Here is a 21,769-nt window from a genome sequence, read left to right as displayed (position 1 = left end):
GTCTAAAACGGCTTCTCCAATAGAAATCCCTGATCACACTTGTAGTAGGCGATGTCATGGCGACGTTGGCTAGCTAAGCGCATGCGTAGAAGCACGACATCGCGGCTAATGGTCGTCTTGCGCCGAACTGCGCAAGTTCAAGCCGTCAAATCATGGGTACTCCTTCGAAATAAAGTTATTTTTGAACTAATTAAAACATATCAGTTTGCCACTTCCACTAGGTTGGAGAAAGAACAAGTTCATCTACTCAATACATTGGCTCGAATCTAGGTTGTGTCCTTAGATTTCGAGAAAATTAACAACTAAGGAAGAATTTTCCCTCCTCTCATTGACTACTCAAACCTCAAACACAGGCCTGGTCTGTTTGCTCTGTTTAACTACCGTTACCGGAAGTCTCGCCATGTTGCACCTCTAGGTTTAGAACTCTGTGATGGTGCTGTCCCAGAGCATGCTCCAAACAGCTATTGTGATAGGGGAGTTAAATGTTATGCAAACTGTGTTGATCAAGATAAAATACATCATACCGTTCTTTGTTGATACTGCCTACTACCTAAAATAATGGTTGAACTAAATGTATCTTTCAGAGCGTTTTTTCATTCAAGATAATTAACGTATAGTCTGTGTTATGTAAAATATAATGGTACAACCTACATGGTGTCATTGGAGCAAACTAAATATGGCATTCAGGGGGGTTGCCGGAAAACCAATAAAATTTTACAAACAATAATTGCACTAATTTAAGATGGTTATACAAAAAAACAAACTTTGAATTTCATCGTTTTCCAAGATAACCTATTTATTTGATGTCAGTGCGATGTCGTTACTATCCTCTCAGAAACGACTCACCCCGGTCAATCTCGGCGAAAGAACGTTGCTCAGCGCGTGTACCGAATTTAAAAATCTATTGAAAATAAATGTTATTTCTCCACCGAGGAAGACATTTTATTCCTCGTTTTACTGGTGTAATGAATGCGAGAGGCACAGTGACTGTACAATTTGGGAGGGAGTTGTCAGGGCAAAAATCCATTGGCATGAATGTAAAACTATGCAATGAACGGGGGCACAATTGTTATTTTCTATTTCAGCTAGAGAGGGTTGCTTAAAAGGGGGGCAGTATTTTCCATTTTCGCTTCTACAGAGCACACAGTCTGTTGTTTTAGTAGCGAGTCAAGCAAGCGGGCGCGCGCTGTTGATGGGGTACTTGAGCTGCAGATTTGCTCAGCACGCTCACGGAACTTGTCTATCTGCGCGACAACGTGTTTGGCTGAGTGGTGGCTAATGGCTGCCATAGAAAGTGAGAAAGACAACAACAAATGAATCCTTGAGAGAAGACGAAAACAGGTAAATATGTAGCTTGCTAGATATATAGATAGCTGCTCTTTATTTCATTTCCTCGTCTTCAGAAGAAGACAGTTCTTTTGTCTGCCTGTGCGACATGATGCTGGGTGATGTGCGCAGGTGTGTGGGACTAGTTAGTTAGCCGAATGTGCTAATTTTGTCTCGGCGCATAGAGGACAATAACCGTGTCCACGATTTGAACAAGCTAGCTAGGTAGTTTACGTAAGCTACTAAGCAAACGAATGTGTCTACACCCCCCCACACACACTGTGGTGACAGCTACATAGACAACATTTACATGTATATAGCTATGATTCTAGCTAATAAGCTATTGTATTTTTAGCCACCATTTTCTTCCCTTGGCGTCCTAGTTAGCTAACGTTAGTTTTTTAGGTAGCTAACAATAACTAACTTCCGTGTTAGCTAACTAATTCCTCTTAAGAGCTTAGTTAATTAAACGTATTACCATTTTATTATATTTAGATTTATTCTTACATATTTGGGAAGTCCGCTGACAAACGTACATTTTCCCCTTTCAAAATGTGTCAGCTGCCAGCCATGCGTTAGTGTGCACGTACAGGTCAGAGAGTGAGGGGCACAGTTAATTTGTTTACATTTAGCAAGCTTTGGCCTCTGCGGGTTTCACATTTGCTCTCTTGTGGGTAGCTAACTGTCCTAATTTGACTTGCTAAAATGCGAACACTAACCTTTTTGTTGTCATGCATTTGTCATTGTCACTTAGCTAGGTAGTTTGTTTTCCTCGAAACACTAAGACTAGCCTAGGCCTATAGCTATGGGTTTTGACGTGCTAAGGAGGAGATGTCTGTCAACTCACATATGACAAATTAACCCACCTGGTTGGGAGATTATTCAGTAGCTAAGAGGTATAAGTGTTACATTCTGTTCTGCTGTGCTGCTGACCTCACCTAACTCAACAATAATCAGTGGTAACCCATTAACCCCACCATTTCTCTCTGGACCGTGAGGAAGAGGATGGTGAGCAGCCAGCCGAAGTATGAGCTGATCCAGGAGGTGGGGCGTGGCAGCTACGGTGTGGTGTACGAGGCGGTGGTGAAACGCACTGGAGCCCGGATGGCCGTGAAGAAGATCCGCTGCCACAGCCCAGAGAATGTAGAGTTGGCCCTCAGGGAATTCTGGGCCCTGAGCAGTATCCAGAGCCAGCACCCCAATGTCATCCACCTTGAGGAGTGTGTCCTGCAGAGAGATGACCTGGCTCAGAGGATGAGCCATGGGTCCAGCTCTCCACTATACCTAGAGGTAAAAAAAACTTTTTATATACATGGATAAATCAAATCAAATTTTTTGTTTACATACACATTTAGCAGATGTTATTGCGGGTGAAGCAATGTTTGTTCCTAGCTCCAACAGTGCAGTACTATACAACAATACACACATCTAAAAATAAAAGAAATATTTAATGACATACAGTATATACATATGAAATGAGTAAAACCATATGTAAACATTATTAAAGTGACCACTGATTCCATGTCAATGTACATAGGGCAGCAGCCTCCAAGGTGCAGGGTTGAGTAATTAGGTGGCAGCTGACTAGTGGTGGCTTTTTAACAGTCTGATGTACCTGTTCTGACCTCGCCTTCTGGATGATAGCGGGGTGAACAATCTGTGGTCAGGTGTTTGATGTCTTTGATCTTGTTGGACTTCCTGTGACATCGGGTGCTGTAGGTGTCCTGGAGGGCAGGCAGTGTGCCCCTGGTGATGCGTTGGACAGACCGCACCACCCTTTGGAGAGCCCAGCGGTTTTTGGCGGTGCAGTTGCCGTACCAGGTGGTGATACAGCCCGACAGGATGCTCTCAATTGCGCATCTGTAAAAGTTTGTGGCGTTTTTAGGGGCCTTGCCAAAAGAGGTGATATTGTGCCTTTTTAACCACACTGTCTGTGTGGGTGGACCATTTCAGATTGTCAGTGATGTCTACGCCAAGGAACTTTCCACCTTCTCCACTGCTGTCCTGTCGATGTGGATAGGGGGGAGGTGCTCCCTCTATCTCCTGAAGTCCACGATCAGCTCCTTCATTTTGTTGACGTTGAGGGAGAGGTTATTTTCCTTGCACCATTCCTCCAGGGCCCTCACCTCTCTGTAGGCTGTCTCATCATTGTTGCAAATTTTTTATTAGATTTTTTTGTTTCACCTTTATTTAACCAGGTAGGCAAGTTGAGAACAACTTCTCATTTACAATTGCGACCTGGCCAAGATAAAGCAAAGCAGTTCGACACATACAACAACACAGAGTTACACATGGAGTAAAACAAAAATACAGTAGTAAAATAAGGCTATATACAATGTTAGCAAGGGAGGTAAAGGCAAAAAAGGCCATGGTGGCGAAGTAAATACAATATAGCAAGTAAAACACTGGAATGGTTGATTTGCAATGGAGGAATGTGCAAAGTAGAGAGAAATAATGGGGTGCAAAGGAGCAAAATAAATACAGTAGGGAAAGAGGTAGTTGTTTGGGATAAATTATAGATGGGCTATGTGCAGTGATCTGTGAGCTGCTCTGACAGCTGACGCTTAAAGCTAGTGAGGGAGATAAGTGTTTCCAGTTTCAGAGATTTTTATAGTTCGTTCCAGTCATTGGCAGTAGCGAACTGGAAGGAGAGGTGGCCAAAGGAAGAATTAGTTTTGGGGGATGACCAGAGAGCTATACCTGCTGGAGTGCGTGCTACAAGTGGGTGCTGCTATAGTGACCAGCGAGCTAAAGGGGACTTTACCTAGCAGGGTCTTGTAGATAACCTGGAGCCAGTGGGATTGGTGACGAGTATGAAGCGACGGCCAGCCAACGAGAGCGTACAGGTCTCAGTGGTGGGTACTATATGGGGCTTTGGTGACAAAACGGATGGCACTGTGATAGACTGCATCCAATTTATTGAGTAGGGTATTGGAGGCTATTTTGTAAATTACATTGCCGAAGTTGAGGATTGATAAGATGGGTCAGTTTTACAAGGGTATGTTTGGCAGCATGAGTGAAGGATGCTTTGCGAAATAGGAAGCCAATTCTAGATTTAATTTTGAATTGGAGATGCTTAATATGAGTCTGGAAGGAGAGTTTACAATCTAACCAGACCCCTAGGTATTTGTAGTTGTCCACATATTCTAAGTCCGAGACGTCCAGAGTAGTGATGTTGGGCAGGTACAGGCAGCGATCGGTTGAAGAGCATGTATTTAGTTTTACTTGTATTTAAGAGCAATTGGAGGCCACGGAAGGAGAGTTGTATGGCATTGAAGCTTGCCTGGAGGGTTGTTAACACAGTGTCCAAAGAAGGGCCAGAAGTATACAGAATGGTGTCGTCTGCATAGAGGTGGATCAGAGACTCCCCAGCAGCAAGAGCGACATCATTGATGTATACAGAGAAGCGAGTCGGTCCGAGAATTTAACCCTGTGGCACCCCCATAGAGACTACCAAAGGCCCGGACAACAGACCCTCCGATTTGACATACTGACCTCTATCAGGGAAGTAGTTGGTGAACCAGGCGAGGCAATCATTTGAGAAACCAAGGCTGTCGCGCTCTTTCAGAACATCCGCTGACTGGATTTGGGAGAAGGAGAAATGGGGAAGGCTTGGGCGAGTTGCTGTGTGGGGTGCAGTGCTGTTGACCGGGGTAGGGGGTAGCCAGGTGGAAAGCATGGCCAGCCGTAGAAAAATGCTTATTGAAATACTCAATTTGTGGATTTATCTTCAGTGCAGTGGGCAGCTGGGAGGAGTTGTTCTTATTCTCTATGGACTTTACAGTGTCCCAGAACTTTTGAGTTTGTGTTGCAGGAAGCACATTTTTGCTTGAAAAAGAAAAGCCAAGGCTAACTAACTGCCTGTGTATATTGGTTTCTAGCTTCCCTGAAAAGTTGCATATCACGGTGGGCTGTTCGATGCTAATGCAGAACGCCATAGGATGTTTTTGTGTTGGTTAAGGGCAGTCAGGTCTGGAGAGAACCAAGGGCTATATCTGTTCCTGGTTCTAAATTTCTTGAATGGGGCATGCTTATTTAAGATGGTGAGGAAGGGATAAAAAAATAGGGTGCCCGTGTTTACGGCTTTGGGGTGGTACCTGGTAGGTTCATTGATCATTTGTGTGAGATTGAGGGCATCAAGTTTAGATTGTAGGATGGCTGGAGTGTTTAGCATGTTCCAGTTTAGGTCGCCTAGCAGCACGAGCTCTGAAGATGGATGGGGGGGGCAATCAGTTCACATCAGTTCACATATAAGGCCTACCACTTGTCTGTTAACTTGATAATGGAGTTGGAGGTGTGCATGGCCACGTAATCATGGGTGAACATGGAGGATGCTGAACAAGCACCCATGTGTGGCCCCTGTGTTGAGGATCAGCGTAGTGGAGGTGCTGTCCAGGACCTAGTTGCACAGGGCAGGGTTCAGTCCCATGGTCTCCAGCTTGATGAGCTTGGAGTGTAATATGGTGTTGAATGCTGAGCTATATTCAATGAACAGCATTCTTACATAGTTATTGCCCTTGTCCAGATGGCAGTGCGATGGCGACTGCATCGTCTGTGGATCTATTGGGACGGTATGCAAATTGTAGTGGGGTCTAGGGTGTCAGTTAAGGTGGTGATATGATCCTTAAAACCTATTTGGGATAGGGGGCAGCATTTTCACGTTTGGATGAAAGGCGTGCCCAGAGTAAACTGCCTGCTACTCAGTCCCAGTTGCTAATATATGCATATCCTTAGTAGATTTGGATAGAAAACACTCTGAAGTTTCTAAAACTGTTTGAATAATGTCTGTGAGTATAACAGAACTCCTACGCTCCACAATGCTTTCCTCCGTTATTGAACGCAGTTTATCCAGTCTTAAATTTGATCGATTATTTACGTTAAAAAATACCTACAGTTGTATTAGGAAAGTTGTTTGAAATGTTTGGACAAATATTACAGAACTTGAGATATTTTGTAGTCATGTTGCGCGATTTGAAATCAGTGTTTTTCTGGCTCAAACACGCCAAATAAATGGACATTTTGGATATATAACGACAGAATTAATCAAACAAAAGGACCATTTATCATGTTTGTGGGACATATTGGAGTGCCAACAAAAGATCTTCAAATGTAAGGCATGAATTATATCTTTATTTCTGAGTTTCGTGTCGCGCCTGGCGGATTAAATTATGATTGTCTGTCTTTGTGTGATGGTGTGCTATCCTCAGATAATAGTATGATTTGCTTTTGCCGTAAAGCCTTTTTGAAATCTGACACAGCGGCTGGATTGACAAGAAGTGTATCTTTAATGTGTTTGGGCCAATCAGTTGTGTTGTGACAAGGTAGGGTTGGTATACAGAAGAAAGGACTATTTGGTAAAAGACCAAGTCCATATTACGGCAAGAACAGCTCAAATCCGCAAAGGGTAACGACTGTCCATCACTACTTTAACCTCTTGAGCTTAGGGGGGCTCTATATCATTTTTGGATAAAAAGACGTTCCCGTTTTAAGCGCAATATTTTGTCACAAAAAGATGCTCGACTATGCATGGAATTGATAGCTTTGGAAGACACTCTGACGTTTCCAGAACTGCAAAGATTTTCACTGTGAGTGCCCCAGAACTCATGCTACAGGCGAAACCAAGATGTTTCTGCAACCAGGAAATGAACAGGATTTCTGAGGCTCCGATTTGCATCATCTCCTTATATGGCTGTGAATGCGACAGGAATGAGCCTACCCTTTCTATCGTTTCCCCAAGGGGTCTGGAGCATTGTGACGTATTTGCAGGCATATCATTGGAAGATTGACCATAAGAGACTACATTTGCCAAGTGTCCACACGGTGTCCTGCGTGGAAATTGGTGCGCAAAACTCAGCTGCTGGTATTTTTCCATGGGATTCTGAGAAAAAACATGCTTCCACGAACGGCATATCAATGAAGAGATATGTGAAAAAACACCTTGAGGATTGATTCAAACAACGTTTGCCATGTTTCGGTCGATATTATGGAGTTAATTCGGAAAAAAGTTCGACGTTTTGGTGACTGAATTTTCGGTTCGTTTCGGTAGCCAAATGTGTAGTAACAAAACGGAGCGATTATTCCTACACAAAGAATCTTTCAGGAAAAACTGGACATCTGCTATGTAACTGAGAGTCTCCTCATTGAAACATCTGAAGTTCTTCAAAGGTAAATTATTGTATTTGATTCCTTTGCTGGTTTTTGTGAAAATGTTATGTGCTAAATGCTACGCTAAATGCTAAGCTAGCCATCAACACTCTTACACAAATGATTGATTTTCTATGGTTCAAAAGCATATTTTGAAAATCTGAGATGACAGTGTTGTTAAGAAAAGGCTAAGCTTGAGAGCAGGCATATTTATTTCATTTCATTTGCGATTTTTAGAAATCGTTAACGTTGCGTTATGGTAATGAGCCTGAGGGTGTAGTCACGCTCCCGGATCCGGTATCGGTAGGATCAAGAAGTTAAGACATGAAGATCAGTCAATAAGGAACATCAAGAATTTGGAAGTTTTTGGGACTGCACTTGAACAATCTAACGCTCATGAGTACCACCACAGGAAAGGAAGACTCAGACCGCTACTGCAGAGGATAAGTTCATTAGTTACAAGCCACAGCATTTGCAGCCTAAAATAAATGCTTCACTGAGTTCAAGTAAGACATCTCAACATCAACTGTTCAGAGGAGACTGCGTGAATCAGGCCTTCATGATCAAATTGACAGACAGTTTGAAAATGCTGCCCCCTATCCCAAAGAAGTTAAACAACCGGTGGAGATGTGAGAGCTCACTGGGGATCAGGTTCAGGTTTCCCCTTGTCCTTGTGTAGGGTGACGGCGTTGCTCATATGAAACGTATCCGATAGGGGAGTTATCTAGGATGTCTTTTTAAATAAGCTCCATGTGGGCGGTACTAGTGGGTGAACCTAGTTTTTGAAAATCAAACTTCTATTTTTCATGCATCTTAACTTGGGTACATCAAGTTGAAATATTTAATGTTATCAGATGCTTATGATTCAAGGTTAGGCCCTAGTACTAAGGCTCTAGTTCAAACCTATTATAGGCTCAATCACATGGAAGGGTACATGTTCAGACCAGAGGAACCACATCTTGAGCGTAACTGTTGAAAGACCAGATCCGGATCTGTGCTGGCGCTGGCAGGATGGAAATTAACATTCAACCTCAAGGTTCTGTCTTGCAGATGCTGAGAAGCGTCTTGGCAGCTGAGGAGTAAGTTCATGAGGAAGTGGTCAGAACAGAGGGGAGGAATCTGACTATGTTGATGTGTAGAATGTTAGTGGAGAAGTTTTTGAAGTCATTAACTCATTTCACCAAGTGGCAATTATAGAAGTGATACACAACACAGGGATAGCCTAAATACATGAACCATAACATGTTGCTAGAGGTCATTCTTGGTTAAGGTCTTGTAAGTAAGCATTTCACACTAAGGTCTACACCTGTTGTATGTGACATAACATTTAATGTAACATAGCATAAACATACCATAAGTTCATTATCCAGAACAGGACACACACAGTAGATGCCAAGATAGGCTATAGGATAATGTATTGGACATTGCGCACAGTCATGCTAGTTGATAAAGGGAGTGTTAGGTTTTGTTTTTTCCTTCTGGTTATTCTACATGTTGTCAGTGGCTGAGCACATTCCTTTACACTGATGTACATTTTTGCTAGTAATTCAAGGTGTTAGCTAGTGTTGCTTCCAGTGTTTTGGCCTCACATTCAGCCTGTTGAATGCCTCGCTACAGAGTTTATACTCTGACTTTGACTCTAGTTAGTTCAGATGACTGTGTCCTCTGTTATTTCTATCCGTTGTGTGTTGAGTTATGCCAGGATGTTTAGCTCGTCTGTCCTTGTGTCCACGTGTCTGTCAGGTGATGCCATCACCACTGGTTTTAAGGGGGCATCTCATGTCCTCATTGAGCGCTGGTTTAGAGACTCTACTCCCCAGTCAACCCTGTTCCTCCCCCTGGCTCACTGAGGGTTTACAGGGACTGGCAACAACTGATTATAGCCTCAGTGGCACATGGGCCATTGTCACACACTTACACACATTGTCCGACCGCTCTACAAGCTTGTTAAACACTCCAGTGTGTTGGGCTTGGCAGCTTTCCCAGAATCCTTTGTTCAGACAGTCTTTTCTGTAATGTTCTGCTGCTGCTTATAGAGGGAAAACTCACAATAATAGGAAAGGATTATCGTGTATTGGGAAAACAAAGATAATGGACCACTGAGGCCAGGGACCGCATTATCTGTCTGTGCCAATGCTGGTGGATTATTTGCATCTATTAGCTTATGGATGCCTCGGCTCGCTGAATGGCATGTGACAATTTGACCTTTTTAAAATTTTTATTTATTTTTGTACGGACAGGGTTTCCCTAGGTGGTGGGACTCAATGTGGTGTTTTGTACCATAAAGATTGTCAAGCATTAGCTTGTAATTTAAAACCCAAGTAGTTGTCCTGCTGGTGTGTGCATGTCAAAAACCTGAAGCACATTTTCTATGGGAGATTTTCTATAGGTTTGGATCTGGTCAGCTGTCAAAAGTAGATGTGTGCGTGCTTGTGGTGAACCCAGTTCCTTCAGCAGAAACTCACAACGAGTTATGATAAAATAAAACACGAGACAGAAAAACAGCCAACACACCAGAAAAATACCCCTCTGTTTGACAGCTCACAAAGGATGGCAATCACACTGTGAATTCAAAGCCAAAGACAAGTGAATTTAGTTTGTTTATTGAAAATTGTCATTACCCCCCCCCCCCCTAATTATGATAACTAGGGCTTTCCTTGACAAAAATAAATACAGAAATTGTTGGTTGACCGAGTGGTTCTGTTCTTTTGACCAATCGATTTGGTCAACGTTGTAACTTATTTTTCCATATACATTGCATTTGGAAAGTTTTCAGTCCCCTCGACTTTTTCCACGTCATGTTACAGCATTATTCTAAAAATGTATTAAATAGTTTTTTCCCTCAATCTACACACAATACTCCATAATGACGAAGAAAAAAGTATTCAGACCCTTTACTCAGTACTTTGTTGAAGCACCTTTGGCAGTGATTACAGCCCCGAGTCTTCTTGGGCATGACGCTACAGCCTTGACACACCTGTATTTGGGGAGTTTGTCCCATTCTTCTCCGCAGATCCTTTCAAATTCTGTCAGGTTGGATGCGGAGCATCGCTGCACAGCTATTTTCAGGTGTCTTTGGCCTGTCCAAGCTCTAGGAAGAGTCTTGGTGATTCCAAACTTCTGTGTTCTTGGGGATCGTCAATGCTTCAATGCTGCAGAAATGTTTTGGTACCCTTTCTCAGGTCTATGCCACGACACAATCATGTCTCGGAGCTCTAGGGACAATTCCTTTGACCTCATGGCTTGGTTTTTGCTCTAACATGCACTGTCAACTGTGGAACCTTTTGATATAGACAGGTGTGTGTCTTTCCAAATCATGTCCAAACAATTGAATTTACCACAGGTGGACTCAAGTTATAGAAACATCAAGGATGATAAATGGTAAGAACATGACCCTGAGCTCAATTTCGAGTCTCATAGCAAAGGGTCTGAATACCTAATGTAAATGAGGTATTTTTTGTGTGTGTATATATATATATATATATATATATATATATATATATATATATATATATATATATATATATATATATATATATATATATATATATATATATACACACACACACACACATATGTATGTACAGTGCCTTGCGAAAGTATTCGGCCCCCTTGAACTTTGCGACCTTTTGCCACATTTCAGGCTTCAAACATAAAGATATAAAACTGTATTTTTTTTGTGAAGAATCAACAAGTGGGACACTTGGATATTTATTGGATATTTCAAACTTTTTTAACAAATCAAAAACTGAAAAATTGGGCGTGCAAAATTATTCAGCCCCTTTACTTTCAGTGCAGCAAACTCTCTCCAGAAGTTCAGTGAGGATCTCTGAATGATCCAATGTTGACCTAAATGACTAATGATGATAAATACAATCCACCTGTGTGTAATCAAGTCTCCGTATAAATGCACCTGCACTGTGATAGTCTCAGAGGTCCGTTAGAAGTGCAGAGAGCATCATGAAGAACAAGGAACAGACCAGGCAGGTCCGAGATACTGTTGTGAAGAAGTTTAAAGCCGGATTTGGATACAAAAAGATTTCCCAAGCTTTAAACATCCCAAGGAGCACTGCAAGCGATAATATTGAAATGGAAGGAGTATCAGACCACTGCAAATCTACCAAGACCTGGCTGTCCCTCTAAACCTTCAGCTCATACAAGAAGACTGATCAGAGATCAGAGAAGAGGCCCATGATCACTCTGGATGAACTGCAGAGATCTACAGCTGAGGTGGGAGACTCTGTCCATAGGACAACAGTCAGTCGTATATTGCACAAATCTGGCCTTTATGGAAGAGTGGCAAGAAGAAAGCCATTTCTTAAAGATATCCATAAAAAGTTTGCCACAAGCCACCTGGGAGACACACCAAACATGTGGAAGAAGGTGCTCTGGTCAGATGAAACCAAAATGGAACTTTTTGGCAACAATGCAAAACGTTATGTTTGGCGTAAAAGCAACACAGCTCATCACCCTGAACACACCATCCCCACTGTCAAACATGGTGGTGGCAGCATCATGGTTTGGGCCTGCTTTTCTTCAGCAGGGACAGGGAAGATGGTTAAAATTGATGGGAAGATGGATGGAGCCAAATACAGGACCATTCTGGAAGAAAACCTGATGGAGTCTGCAAAAGACCTGAGACTGGGACGGAGATTTGTCTTCCAACAAGACAATGATCCAAAACATAAAGCAAAATCTACAATGCAATGGTTCAAAAATAAACATATCCAGGTGTTAGAATTGCCAAGTCAATGTCCAGACCTGAATCCAATCGAGAATCTGTGGAAAGAACTGAAAACTGCTGTTCACAAATGCTCTCCATCCAACCTCACTGAGCTCGAGCTGTTTTGCAAGGAGGAATGGGAAAGAATTTCAGTCCCTCGATGTGCAAAACTGATAGACATACCCCAAGCGACTTACAGCTGTAATCGCAGCAAAAGGTGGCGCTACAAAGTATTAACTTAAGGGGGCTGAATAATTTTGCACGCCCAATTTTTCAGTTTTTGATTTGTTAAAGTTTGAAATATCCAATAAATGTCGTTCCACTTCATGATTGTGTCCCACTTGTTGATTCTTCACAAAAAAAATAGTTTTATATCTTTATGTTTGAAGCCTGAAATGTGGCAAAAGGTCGCAAAGTTCAAGGGACTGTGTATATGTATGTTTTTTTATTTCACCTTTTATTTAACCAGGTAGGCAAGTTGAGAACAAGTTCTCATTTACAATTGCGACCTGGCCAAGATGAAGCAAAGCAGTTCGACGCATACAACAACACAGACTTACACATGGAGTAAAACAAACATACAGTCAATAATATGGTATAAACAAGTCTATATACAATGTGAGCAAATGAGGTGAGATAAGGGAGGTAAAGGCAAAAAAAGGCCATGGTGGCAAAGTAAATACAAAATAGCAAGGAAAACACTGGAATGGTAGATTTGCAGTGGAAGAATGTGCAAAGTAGAAATAAAAATAATGGGGTGCAAAGGAGCTAAATAAATAAAATACAGTAGGGAAAGAGGTAGTTGTTTGGGCTAAATTATACGTGGGCTATGTACAGGTGCAGTAATCTGTGAGCTGCTCTGACAGTTGGTGCTTAAAGCTAGTGAGGGAGATAAGTGTTTCCAGTTTCAGAGATTTTTGTAGTTCGTTCCAGTCATTGGCAGCAGAGAAGTGGAAGGTGAGGCAGCCAAAGAAAGAGTTGGTTTTGGGGGTGACGAGAGATATACCTGCTGGAGCGTGTGCTACAGGTGGGAGATGCTATGGTGACCAGCGAGCTGAGATAAGGGGGGACTTTACCTAGCAGGGTCTTGTAGATGACATGGAGCCAGTGGGTTTGGCGACGAGTATGAAGCGAGGGCCAGCCAACGAGAGCGTACAGGTCGCAATGGTGGGTAGGGTATTTGGTGACAAAACGGCTGGCACTGTGATAGACTGCATCCAATTTATTGAGTAGGGTATTGGAGGCTATTTTGTAAATGACATCGCCGAGGATTGGTAGGATGGTCAGATTTACAAGGGTATGTTTGGCAGCATGAGTGAAGGATGCTTTGTTGCGAAATAGGAAGCCAATTCTAGATTTAGCTTCGGATTGGAGATGTATGTGTGTGTGTGTCTATATATTTATATATAGTGGTGTGTGTAATTCATTTGCAAAAATGTCTAAACCTGTTATTGTGTAGATTATTTTTGTTTTCACCTCGGATCAATTTTAGAATATTAATCCATTTTAGAATAAGGCTGTAATGTAACAATGTGGAAAAAGTAGAGGGGCCTGAATAATACTGAAAAAATGTCTAAACCTGTTTTTGCTTTGTCGTTATAGGCTGTTCGTAGATTGGGGGGACGATTTTGAATCCATTTTAGAATAAGGCTGTAACATAACAGTGGAAAAGTGAAGGTCTGAATTAGAGGTCGACGTATTATGATTTTTCAATACAAATATTTAGAGGACCAAAAAAGCTGATAGCGATTTTTAATCGGCTTATTTTTAAAATAGTTATTTAAAATAGGTTTTTAATTACAATTACAACAATACTTAATGAACATTTCTATTTTAACTTAAAATAATACATAAAGAAAATCCATTTAGTCTCAAAAAATTTGGTTTAAATAATGCAAAAACACAGTGTTGGAGAAGAAAGTAGAAGTGCAACATGTGCCATTTAAAGAAGCTAACATTTTAAGTTCCTTAAACATATGAAAGCTGGTGGTTCAATATACCCAGTTAAGTTTTAGGTTGTAGTTATTGGAATAATGACGCATCGACTATTTCTCTCTACACCATTTGTATTTCATATACCTTTTGACTATTGGATGTTCTTATAGGCACTAGTATTGCCAGCCTAATCTTGTGAGTTGATGGGCATGAAGTCAAACAGCCCTGTGCTTCAAGCATTGCTAAGAGCTGCTGGGAAACGCAGTGAAGCGCTGTTTGAATGAATACTCATGAGCCTGCTGCTGCCTACTACCAGACTGCTCTCAAATCATAGACTTTAATTATAATATAATAAACACAGAAATACGAGCCTTTGGTCATTAAGGTAAAATCCGGAAACTATCACTTTGAAAACCAAACGTTTATTCTTTCAGTGAAATACGGAACCGTTCTGTATTTTATAGAACGGGTGGCAAGCCTAAGTCTAAATATTGCTGTTACATTGTACAACCTTCAATGTTATGTCATAATTACTGCAAATTAGTTCACAGTTCGCTACGAGCCAGACAGCCCAAACTGTTGCATATACCCAGACTCTGCTTGCACTGAACGCAAGAGAAGTGACAGTTTCCCTAGTTAATATTGCCTGCTATCATAAATTTAACTAAATATGCAGGTAAAAAAAAAAATCTACTTCTGTGTATTAATTTTAAGAAAGGAATTGATGTTTATGGTTCGGTACATTTTGTGCAACGATTGTGCTTTTCTTCGCGAATGCTCTTTTGTTAACCTCTCTGGGATATGTGGGACGCTAGCCAAAAGCCAGAGAAAATGCAGAGCTGTAAAAATCAGACTTTTGTGAAATCACACATGTAAGATACCAAATTAAAGCTACACGTGTTGTGAATCCAGCCAACATGTCAGCTTTCAAAAAGGCTTTTCGGCAAAAAGAAACAATGCTATTATCTGAGGATAGCACCTCCATGAACTAAAGAGAACATATTTCAACCCTGCAGGCGTGACACAAAATGCAGAAATAAAAATATAAATCATGCCTTACCTTTGACCAGCTTCTTCTGTTGGCACTCAAGACTGGATGATCTGTGTTCAATACAGGAAGAAAACAAACTGACGCTACCTTTCTGGTCACGCGCCTCTAACAAACAGTACAATTGACCCTCGTTTTGAACAGGGCTACTACTACATTACGCAAAGGGAAAAACCTCAACCAATTTCTAAAAACTGGTGACATCCAGTGGAAGCGGTAGGAACTGCAATCAAGTCCCTTAGAAATCTGGATTCCCAATGAAACCCCATCGAAAAGAGGGTGACCTAAAAATAAAAAAAATCTGAATGGTTTGTCCTCAGGGTTTCGCCTGCTACATAAGTTCTGTTATACTCCCTCACAGACATGATTAAAAACAGTTTTGGAAACTTCAGAGTTACTAATATTATGCATATCTTATATTCTGGGGATGAGTGGCAGGCAGTTGAATTTGGGCATGCATTTCATCCAGATGTGAAAATACTGCCCCCTGTCACCAAGAAGTTAAATCACCCATTTGGCGATGATGATAAATTAACAGGCACCGCATTGATTATATGCAACGCAGGACAAGCTAGTTAATTTCTTTGGGGTTATCCCCCCCCCCCCCCTTCTCAATTTCCGCCTGAAAACATACCCTAATCTAACTGCCTGTAGCTCAGGCCCAAAAGCAAGGATATGCATTCTCTTGGTATCATATGAAACAAACAATTTTGTGGAAATGTGAATTGAATGTAGGAGAATATAACACAATAGATCTGGTAGAATAAAATACAAGGAAATAAACATGTTCTCTGTTTTTTTATTGTTGCTGCATAATCTTTCAAATGAATAAGATCAGCCGAACATACAGATAGGATGCTGGGGATGATATGAATGAAGAACATAAGATGGCAACAATTGCTGAGCAAAGTTTTAGACAGAACTGCAAACATGAGCGAGCTACATGACATTGAGCATGTAGTCACCCAGGTGTCCCACACAAATGTACCCAAGTGGCCAAATTGGTACAGTGATACATTTTGAAGGAAATGACTATATAAGAAATACATAGATGCTATTCTAACCCCCCCCCCCCAAAAAAAAGATCTATATATTTAATAATAATTAAACAAATAACAAGGGTAACTATTTACACATTTTCTATTTACAATATTGTGAAGACCTGCGTTAAATCTTTATACCTAGACTTTGTTTTAGCTTTTCCTGATTTATTCACCATAATTTAAATATATAAACTTGCTGAAAATGCTATTGACTATGTACTGCTATGCTTAACACTTGTGGCTCCGTCAAGTAGGATTTGCAATGGCGAATGAACCTCTTTTACGCCAGTGTACGACAAAGGCTGGTCTTCGAACGTATAACCATTACATTTTGCCATTTACCTCAGCTCATTGGCTATCTTCCAAGCTAGAATTCAAGATGATCAGTGGTCATTGGGCCAAAATACAGCCAATCAACAATCGACTGGTCCTAACGTTGGTGCGCAATAAGGTCATTGATTGGTGTCTTCAAATCTGTTTGTTTTGGTCATGACGTCCCGGGAAAAGAACCAAGTATGGTTGTATTAGTAACGGAGGATTGCAATTAAACCAACCATGACTGGATAGAAGTTTGTTTAGTGTGTGTAATTACCACAAATAGTTTGTCCAAAGTTGAATGAGACGTAAATCACGACGCAAGCGGTTTACAAATGTTTCATGTTAGGCTATAAAAATGGATGTTATCAAACAAAACGAACATTCACTGTGTAGTTAGGACACTTGGCATTGCCACCATAGGAAGATCTTAAAAGGTAAGCAATTTATTTTATTGTTATTTCTGACTTTCGTGACGCTAATGCTTGGTTGGAAAATGCTAGTAATACTTGTGTGTGCGGGGAGCTGTCCTCAGAAAATCGCATGGTTTGCTTTCGCAGTAAAGCCTTTTTGAAATCTGACGTTCATCTTTTAAATGATGTAAGATAAATGTATTTACAAGAATGTTTACTATAACAAATGGTATATTTAGAATGTTAGCGTTCTGCAGTTTCACCGGATGTTGGCCCGTTGGAATGTTAACCTCTAGGGTAGGCGAGACGCTAACTACACATGGTTGATGATATTACTAGGTTAACTAGTGATAATCTGAAGATTGTTTTTCTAAGATAAGTTTAATGCTATCTAGCAACTTACCTTGGCTCCTTGCAGTCACAAGGTCCTTTTGACGTTGCACTCTCGTGGCAGGCTCACTCGCGTAATAGGTGGTCAGCCTGCCACGCAGTTTCCTCGTGGATTGCATTGTAATCGGCCATAATTTGCGTCCAAAAGGGCTGATTACTGATTGTTATAAACTTGAAATCGGCCCTAATTAATCGGCCGTGCCGATTTAGTGAGTCGACCTCTAGTCTGAATAATTGCACTGTATGTGATGTACTATTAAGACTAATGTTCTTTCTGTTTCTTTATCACCAGCTGGTGGAGACATCTCTGAAGGGAGAGATTACCTTTGACCCCTGCTGTGCCTACTACCTGTGGTTTGTCATGGACTTCTGTGACGGAGGAGACATGAATGCTTACCTGTTGTCCCGTAAACCCAGCCGCAAGACCAACACCAGCTTCATGCTGCAGTTAGGAAGTGCCCTGGCCTTCCTCCACCGAAACCAGATCATCCACCGGGACCTGAAGCCTGACAACATCCTTATCTCCCAGGGAAGGACCTTGGCTGGAACCCCCGAGCCGACCCTGAAGGTTGCCGACTTCGGCCTATCCAAGGTCTGCTCCACGTCGGGCCTTAACCCTGAGGAACCAGCATCTGTCAACAAGTGTTTCCTTTCCATGGCGTGCGGCACAGACTTCTACATGGCTCCAGAGGTGTGGGAGGGCCACTACACGGCTAAAGCAGACATCTTTGCCCTGGGCATCATCATCTGGGCCATGGTGGAGCGCATCACGTTCGTGGATGTGGAGACCCAGAAAGAGCTCCTGGGAAGCTATGTGCAGCAGGGGGAGGAGATCGTGCCCCTCGGGGAGGCGCTCCTGGAGAACCCCAAGATGGAGCTGTTGATCCCTGCCAGGATGAAGAGCATGAATGCCGGCATGAAACAGCTTATCAGGGAGATGTTGTCGTTCAACCCTCAGGAGAGGCCTGACGCCTTTGAACTGGAGCTGCGACTGGTCAGGATCGCCTGCAGAGAGCTCGACTGGGACACGTGATAATGGGGGTGGATAGGAGGGGAGAGGACCATTGGACTTGTAGTCACAATGTCAAGAACATGTATCTAGGCCTAATTCACCACTGTTTGCTCTTGTGACGGAGGCAACACAAATATAATTTTTTCGCTCTCTCTCTCCAAGGGAACAATTCAAAGTCTGCAAAGATTTTGGCTTTGCAGTTGGATATTGGATCGGAAGTACTGGTAAACCTAGCTCAACAGGTTGACAGCCAGTCTGTATAAATTGTTGTTTTGAATGTTAACATGGCAACGCTGTCCATTAGCACATTCAGCTGTCTGTCTTGCAGAAGGAGATGCGTTGCTAGCTACCCCACTGCTACTGGTTTAGGTTAACCTGTTAAAGTTGACTCTGTAGTTTGCCTACAAATGCCACCCCAGACTCTGTGGTAATATTCATACTAAAGTTATGATACAGGGAGACTATCCTGTTATGATATGGATGCAATTATACACACAGGTCCACACCTCAGTGATCGTAAACTGTGCACGGCTGGTTTTACCAGAATTCTGTGACCACACCCTGCTCTTCCCTTTCAACAAACATGCACACGCACACTTCCCACTGCTCAGGTAAAAACGAAGAGATACTGTTTGTTGAGATTTGTAGACAAACAGCTGTTTTTGAAGAGAGAGCAACATGACATCAGAGGCCTGTGTATTCTGAGCTGGCCTTGAGCCAATTATGGGAATTAGGCTAGTGGGAGCTGACAGTCTTGGTATGCCAGTGCAGACCTAACCTAGCAATTCCCAGCCCAGTGCAGACCTAACCTAGCAATTCCCAGCCCAGTGCAGACCTAACCTAGCAATTCCCAGCCCAGTGCAGACCTAACCTAGCAATTCCCAGCCCAGTGCAGACCTAACCTAGCAATTCCCAGCCAGCCAGCCAGTGTCATGATTGGCCCCGAATGAAAATAATTTGAGGAATGGAGTGTTTGGAATGTAAATTAAATTAAGTCACATAACTTAAAGGCCAGAGACAACAAGCTGCTTGTTCTAAATGCATAAAGGAATGTGTTCCTACCCCAAACAACATCAATATATTTGGCTGAAGAGTCAGTGTTCTGCTTGTATTAATATAATATAGAGCTTGAATTTAGACTTGAATTCTCACAATTGGAGGTCAGTTTAGTTATGAATTAAACCTGTGTGAACGGTATGGTTAGGGGTTCTACTTCAGTGGCAATCAGTTGACGACAAATGCACTTTTATTTTGTTTTCCTTTATCTTAACTTACCCTGCTATCTATCACCTTGAGAAGGCTGGATATGGTGTGACGACACCAGTGTTTACTAGGGGCCTTGGAGGACGCATTGTCAAACAAAAAGTCTACTTATGCATGCAATGCCTCGCACCTTCAAAGAGGAAGAGAGAGCGAGGGGAGACACCAGCACAGCACACACACCTCCCTGAGCCCAGAGGCGCAATAGTTTGACACAATACCATTTGTTTAACCTTCTCTTTTATTTATTTATATATATATATATATATATATATATATAATTTTAAAAAAATGAGGGGCAACTACTGACTGTAGTTGCCCCCGTTTTAATCTCTCACACACACCTCAGTTTACCCTGGCTCGTACTGGTAATCCCTTTCTCCATGCTTCCTTCCGACAGACCCATACTAAGCCTATTTAGGCTTTTGGTATAGTTGAAAGACGTACAGGAAGGCTCATCTCGGGATCCCGGCTTATCGCCTTGCAAGTCCAAACTTTCTGCGCTTCTAACAGTTGTGGGAGCGTATCAATACCATAAAATGTTCATCTGAAAATGTAGTTTGAGTGTCATTCTTAAACCGTGGCAGAACTTGTAAAATGTGTTTCGTACGACCTGGCTGTCGCCTGCATTATTACCTTTTTAAAATGTCTTCCATTGCCAAAATACTCGTCTTTCATGATGTTAACATACTTTATGCTTTATTTGAATATCTCCACACACTAGCACGTATAGCACTATATTGTTTGATTTTTGTGTCGGCCAGGCACAGTTTTGTTGAGAATTTTGACTTTGGGGTTCTTATCTCAACTATTTTACGCCCATAATGTTAGCACGGATTGTGCTTTTAGATGAATCTTTTATTAAAGGGGCAATCAGTTGCTACATCCATTTTTGAACTTATCATTAATTTAGAAGTACCCATTGATTCATGAAGAATATAAATTGATGCCTCATGAGTTTAAACTGTTGTACCCCATCAGAATGCAAAATACACTGTACAAAACATTAGGAACACCTTCCTATTATTGAGTTGCACCATCTTTTGCCCTCACAATTTCATTGTGGCATGGACTCTACAAGGTGTCAAGCATTCCACAGGGAATGCAACTGAATGACTCATGCTTCCCACAGTTGTGTCAAGTAGGCTGGATGTCCTTTGGCTGGTGGACCATTTTTGATGCATGGGAAACTGTTGAGCTGTGAAAAACCCAGCAGTGTTGCAGTTCTTGACATTCTCCAACTGGGGCACCTACTACCATACCCCGTACAAAGGCACTTAAATCTTTTGTCTTGCCTGTTCACTCTGAATGTCACACAATCCATATCTCAATTGTCTCGTGGCTTAAAAATCCTTCTTTAACCTGTCTCCCCTTCAGCTACACTGATTTTGAAGTGGATTTAACAAGTGACAGCAATAAGGGATCATAGCGTTCACCTGGTCGGTCTGTAAGCACAGGTGCTCCTAATGTTTTGTGCACTCTGACTATATACTGTATATGAGCTACTACAGAGGTTAAAGGAGGAGGCTCATGGACGTGACTGGATTACTACGTTCTGTTTTCAAGGGCCTTGACAGTGAGTTGTATATTTGCTGTGATGTTTATTTTTTTTTTCAAACAGTTGCTTCTGTTATCTTCTGTCATTGATACAGAAGTGTGTTTATAATTACAGTTGGATACTGTATTGGTGTGGTGGTAATTGTCTTCATTGGCTGAAGTTGGTTTGTGTGACAAGATTGGGTACACACAACCGGGGTCAACAACTCAAACGTCTTTGCTGCTTCTGATGAGCTTGACATGGGGAAAGAGCTTGTTGCCTGAAATATAATCCTACCAGACTCAGATGTGTCATCTTTGGTGAAATCTGCGTCCCAAATGGCACCCTATTGCCTAAGTGCACTACTTTTGACCACAGGCCCTGGTCTAACAGTACTATATATATTATGGAAAAGGGTGGATTTGGGACACGCAAGTGCCCTATTCAGAACAGGACCCATTACAAAGAGAAACCTCATCAGTTGAAAATAACCAAGCACCAGTGTACATTACAACCAGGTGTGTGGGGGGAGGGGCTCAAACTTTTCTATGAACAGTATTTCCTTTGTATTTCAATGTAAGATATTTTTGAAGAGATTAAATGAAATGGATCAATACATGCTG

At 41.8% G+C, this 21,769-nt stretch overlaps 1 protein-coding gene across 1 annotated transcript; it reads left to right on the top strand.

Moving 5' to 3' along the window:
* The first annotated feature begins 858 nt into the window (after positions 1 to 858).
* On the top strand, positions 859 to 21,762 carry LOC109903498 (serine/threonine-protein kinase pdik1l). The gene is made up of 3 exons (XM_020500252.2): positions 859 to 1,341; positions 2,325 to 2,616; positions 17,630 to 21,762. The coding sequence occupies exons 2-3, from the start codon at positions 2,332 to 2,334 to the stop codon at positions 18,368 to 18,370; spliced, it is 1,026 nt and encodes a 341-aa protein (XP_020355841.1). The 5' UTR covers positions 859 to 1,341; positions 2,325 to 2,331; the 3' UTR covers positions 18,371 to 21,762.
* Positions 21,763 to 21,769: the final 7 nt, after the last annotated feature.

Source organism: Oncorhynchus kisutch, linkage group LG14 (genome assembly GCF_002021735.2).
Source record: "Oncorhynchus kisutch isolate 150728-3 linkage group LG14, Okis_V2, whole genome shotgun sequence".
In the NCBI taxonomy this organism is placed as follows: Eukaryota; Metazoa; Chordata; class Actinopteri; order Salmoniformes; family Salmonidae; genus Oncorhynchus; species Oncorhynchus kisutch.
This window is presented reverse-complemented; position numbering and strand designations above follow the sequence as displayed.

Coding starts and splice junctions, on each gene's coding strand:
- LOC109903498 (XM_020500252.2), top strand. CDS start 2,332: ATGGTGAGCAGCCAGCCGAAGTATGAGCTGATCCAGGAGGTGGGGCGT. Junction 2,617..17,629: donor GCTCTCCACTATACCTAGAG/GTAAAAAAAACT, acceptor CTTTATCACCAG/CTGGTGGAGACATCTCTGAA.